The following is a 5,234-nucleotide window of genomic DNA, read 5'->3' on the forward strand; positions in this document are numbered from 1 at the left end:
TGGTGGCTCTCCCGCCTCTCCTCTTCCCCCGGCTGCAGCTGCGGCGGCGGCGGGGGCTGCGGCTGCGGCGGCGGCGGCGGCGGCGGCGGCGGCTGCTGCTGCTGCTGCAGGTGGTGGCTGCTGCTGTAGGTGACCTTGAGCTCGTGCAGGTCTTTGTAATCCTCCACGGAGTTGCCCTCCCGGGAGCGGTAGATGGGGTTTTTGCACATGTGGCCCAGGGGATGGGGGATGTACTCGTACACGTGGCCGGCGGGCGTCTTCACCTTGGGCAGCGCGGGCCCGCGGTGGTGCACGTGCGCGTGCGGGTGGCCCCCCGCGCCGCCGCCGCCGCCGTACACGCTGTACTGCATGTTGAAGGAGCTCACGTCGGAATTGTTGGTGCTGGTGTGGTCGCTCTGGTTCTTCTTCCTGCGCTTCATGACCAGCACGAAGAGCCCGGCGGCCACGAAGACGGACATGATGAAAACCAGCAGCAGGCTGAGAATCAGCACCGACAGGGGCACCGACGACGCACCTCCACCCGCGCCCAAGCCCGCGGGGGCCCCGGTGCTGTTCAGGCGGACCGCGGGGGTCACCGCGCTGGTCCTCGCCGGCACCTGGATGGAGGAGGGCGTGGGCGTGGAGACCACCACGTCGGAGTAGTCTGGGCACAGCAGCTCCGACTTAAGGGAGCGCATATCGGTCTCCGCAAACTTCTTGGGCGCCTTGCAGATGACCTCGTCCACCAAGACACCCACTTTGAGCTGTTCGACCCACAGCTTCATGCCCACCACGTCGCAGGTACAATCCCAAGGGTTGTCGTGCAGGTCGATTTGGATGAGTGACTTGAGCTGGTCCAGAACTCCACTCACGGGCAAGGAGGTGAAATGGTTACTCCTTAGGTTCAGCCTGAGAAGGGTCAGGCCTGAGAAGACGCCTGAGGGCATGGTCTGCAGGAGGTTGTTATTCAGAAATAGCAGCTGGAGGTTTGGGACCGGATCGAAAGTCCCAGACTGAATCTCACGTATGAGATTGTACTGGAGGAAGAGATATTGCAGGCTTTGCAGGCCATAGAACAGCTCCGGGCTCAGCCTCTCAATCCTGTTGCCATTTAGGTAGAGGCGCCTCAGGTTGGTGAGATCCCCGAAGGCGCGGTCCTGGATCATGGAAATGCGGTTGTTGCCCAGGTGTAGGAGGTCCAGCCCCGTAGCCTCCAGGAAGTCGCTCCTGCGCACAACCGCGATGTAGTTCTCCGTCAGATACATCTTCTTGGGGTTGTAGGGCTTGGGCTGCAGCTCCGCGATGCTCTCGATTTTGCGCTCCTGGCAGTTGACGTTGAGGCCCAGATCGGAGATTTGTAGGTTGCAAGTGCACGCAGTGGGACACTCCAAAGGCACCGGAGATTTGGTCTGGTAGGCGATGCTGGGGCCATAGTTGCTATAGCCCAAGTCCTTGGAGGGCTGCCGAGAGGTGGGGCGCACTCTGGGCTTGTTGGGTTGGCGGGTCCCCTTAGGGGGTTTTAAAGGGGGTTTGTAAACAGCAGAGGAAGAAGTGGCCACGGAATTCACCGAGGCTGGGGTGGTGTGTAGATACCCCGTGGTGCTCAAAGGCGTCTGTGGCCTCATCTCATAATCTGAAATAAGTCTCCTTGGGCAAAGTTCCTGCTTGGACACCTCGTCCAAATCTCGGCCGTGTAAGCGGAAGGGGGTCTCGCAAACCACATCCCCCACCAGGGCCGAGTAGGAGATGCTGTCCAACCAATCCTTGAGAGAGATCAGCTCACAGGAGCAATTCCAGGGGTTTTCTTCCAGCTGTAACTCCACGACTTTATCCATGTGCTGCAACAGCCCCACATAGGGCAGAAGTTTCAGCCGGTTCCCCCGCAGGTCCAAGTGCGTTAAGGGCACAAAACGGAAAAGGTTGTTGGGTAAACTGGACAAGAGATTGTCATTGAGGATAAGCACCTGCAATAAATGCAGTTTCCCAAAAGCATTGGGTTCAATGACACTGATGTAATTGTAATCGACCTGTAGGTACTCCAGGCTCTCCAGGCCGAGGAAGGTATCATCACGCAGAAGTTCCAGTTTATTATTGTTCAGATGCAATCTCCTTAAACCCCGCAGCCCATGGAAAGCCCCAGTCTCAATGTCCTGGATAACGTTGCTACCCAGATGCAAAATTGAAGCCCCGGTGTAATTGACAAACTCATTGGGATAGAGACGGTTCAAAAGGTTTCCAGACAACAGGAGATGGTAGACTGGGAAACGGGGAGGGCTAATTTCAGAGAGGCTGATGATCCCCCGGTTTTCACAGCTCACAGTTAAAATGCCGTCCTTTTCCTCACAAGGACATGCATTGTCACAGATTTCCCCATAATAATCGATGGTTTCTGCACACGAAAGGACGAGAGATGTTAGAGCAAACGCTAGACTCTGCAGCATCCAGCTATGCATTTTTCTGTGAAGGTCCTGTTCCAAAGTTACTGGGGGGCAGCAAGTGTGCATTTTACCTCCTGCAAGGGAGAGAGGAGAAAAGGAAACAACAGAATATGACAAAAATTTAAGGGATTGGTAAGAAAGTCTCTCTCTTCCCTACTACTATTTCTCTGAAATCCAGAAGGAGGGGCTATGAATGACACTCCCCCCCCAACACCGACATTCTTCAGACTTTATTAATATCTGATATTCATTTTGATTTAAAGGTTGATTTCATTTCCTAATGAGTACCACAGGAACATGCTGCCCTTTACACTCAAAGAGCGGGTTAGAGAAAGTCCTATTTTAGTGTTTTCCCTGCTCCCCCTCTTTTCAAAACCAATCCATAAATATACATAAAATGGCTGTCACTTCAGTTTCATGGTTCTAATTTAAGAGAAAAGAAGCTCCATTTTACAAGATTCCCCACCTCACCTATAGCAAACCCGCCTGCCTTTCTTTCAGAACCTCCTCAGTTAATAGTTCACGGGGAAGGTCTCCCATTTTCACAGAGAAGCAAGGAGTCACAATACTTGGGCTATTTTAAACCGACGCTGGAAATGCCAGGGTGGGAACCTAAAGAATACTTTTCAGAGGCAAAAAAAGAGATGTAAGATAATGCATCAAAAGGACCCAGAAGAAGCTCTTAAATCACCAATTGTCTTCAGGAGCTTTGAGTATGGAGAAAAAGGAGAGCGTGTCCCTTTGATGGTGGACCTCACTACCACGCTTTTAAGCACATCAGCGTCCTAATTGCATGCACGGTGCCACTTAGCAGCGCTTCTCTGAGAGCGCCCAGAGTCCACTTCTCCTCATTGATCATGTCAGCGACGCTACCAAACCGCATCTTTAAGCCACAGAAATAGTTCTGCACGATGGATTACAAAGAACTCGGCGAAGGCATCCGCAATCCCGGAACGCCTCCAATATCTGGAGTTTAAAGAGGACCTTCCTGCCGCTTCCCGGGAATCAGCTAAAAGTAAACCCAGGACCCGCACCAGAGCCTCCCTCACCTCCCGCTCCGCGTCGCTTTGCCACGGAATGTAACACTAACGCTACTGAATTAGCAAGATTGGACCAGCACCCCTATCATCTTTGGAGTTGTTTATTACGTTTAATTGTCAATGCTTTACTCCCCTTCCTTTAAAAAAAATTTTTTTTCTTCCTTTTCTTCTCCTCCATCTCCCTCCCTTAAGAGAAAAAGGCACTCGGGCTGATTAACAGGCAAAATAGAAAGGAAGGAAGAACAGCGAGTGACATTGGTCTCTGCTTTAATACCCGAATTTCATCTCCTCAAGGAATCAATCTGGCCCCCTCCCCTTTTACTTTATGGATTTCTTTTTGTCCTCTGAAAGGCTTCCGTGGACTTCCTACTTCGGGTCACAGCGGTACTCACAGTGGAAAGGACATAAATGGACGGAGTGTGTGAGTGTGTGCGTGCGTGCTGTGTTGGCTGCGGCGGGGGGGGGGGGGTGAGGCGGGAATTGGGTAAAAATGCTGGGCTCTGGGTAACCATGCCGTTTCTCCAGTCAACCTTGCCTTCGCCTCACCGCCACCGAAGCCTGATGTCGAATCGCAACCCAAACTGAAGACCCAAGACGTTTCTGAGTCGCGGGTTCGAGCCTTGCTCCCCTGGCCGACGCCAGCCCGCGTTATGAAGAGCCCCTGCATTCGCACGCACATGTGCAAGTGTGCCTGGGAATCATTCACGTGTGGCCACCCAGACGTGTCGAGACGAATCGGAATCACAGTGCATAAACCTCGCAAGTATCTCCGACCTCCCAACGCAACCACAAACGCCTCCTAGCTTAAAAGCGGCAAAACACCCCCTATGGAAAGCAAAACGTTTACCTTGAAATTTCAGTTCTCCACAGGATGGAATCTGCACATCCATTCAGCCGGGGGCTGGGTCCCCTCCCCCTCCTCCCCTCGGCTTCCCCACCCCCCCCTTCCCCTCCCAGCCTTTCAGGCAGCCCCGTCGCAAATTGTGTCCAGCCGGTATTAAAGTCGAGCGTTTACAACTTTAATTCAGTTCTGGGTAGCCGGGGTCGAAGAGCTTCCTCTCACCCCACTCTCTTTCCCCTCCCCCTTGCCATCAAAGGAGACCGAAAATTTGAGAAAATAAAGTTGAATGAGCCGGCGAGGGCTGACATTCTGACTGAGAAACGCACCTCCGATGCAAATTCGCCGGTGCGTTGCACATTCTCAGATTATCTGATTTTTTTTTTTGGAGGACGGGGGCGGAGGAACTGTATTTGTTTGCCCCCAAAGAATTTAGACCCTAGACCGTGGCCCTGCACATCCCTGCATTCAACAGAACGGGGCTGCGTGGGCTGGAGCCCAGCACCCAGGCCGGACCGGGGCTCCGGGCGCAGCTGCTCCCACAGCGGCCCAGGCAGAAGCAGCCGGAGTTCCAGGACGCGAGACTCCCTTCCCCCACTCCGCCCCAAAGCGAAGGGAAGGGAAGGGAAGGAAGGAGGGGAGGGAGGAGAGGGAAGGCAAGCCATCCCGCTGCCACACACACACACACATACACACACACACACACACACACACACACACACACACACGAGCCTCTTTTGCAAAGTAAACGGTCGACTTACCCCGTTTCACATCTCCAGGGCCCACTCATCTTAGCCGCCCCTATAACAAATACCTCTTCGGGGTGTGCACTGGGTTTCCGGAGCCTAGGCAGGGCGAGGAGGCGGCGAGCCGTGCGGTCCGAGCGGCCGGAGGAGAGAGGCGCCCGGACGCCGCCGGCCCGGGGCCGCCGCCGCGCTG

The 5,234-nt window shown here is 54.3% G+C and overlaps 1 protein-coding gene across 1 annotated transcript in view; it reads right to left on the reverse strand.

Moving 5' to 3' along the window:
- The window catches only part of SLITRK5 (SLIT and NTRK like family member 5), a 9,580-nt gene that overhangs the window by 3,733 nt on the left and 613 nt on the right, over positions 1 to 5,234 (reverse strand). Inside the window, exon 2 of the mRNA XM_029936543.1 lies at positions 16 to 2,491. Within this exon, the coding sequence (XP_029792403.1) occupies positions 16 to 2,483 (2,468 nt within the window). The 5' untranslated portion in view covers positions 2,484 to 2,491. The remainder of the gene's footprint in view (positions 1 to 15; positions 2,492 to 5,234) is intronic.

This window comes from Suricata suricatta, chromosome 4, assembly GCF_006229205.1.
Source record: "Suricata suricatta isolate VVHF042 chromosome 4, meerkat_22Aug2017_6uvM2_HiC, whole genome shotgun sequence".
Taxonomy (NCBI): Eukaryota; Metazoa; Chordata; class Mammalia; order Carnivora; family Herpestidae; genus Suricata; species Suricata suricatta.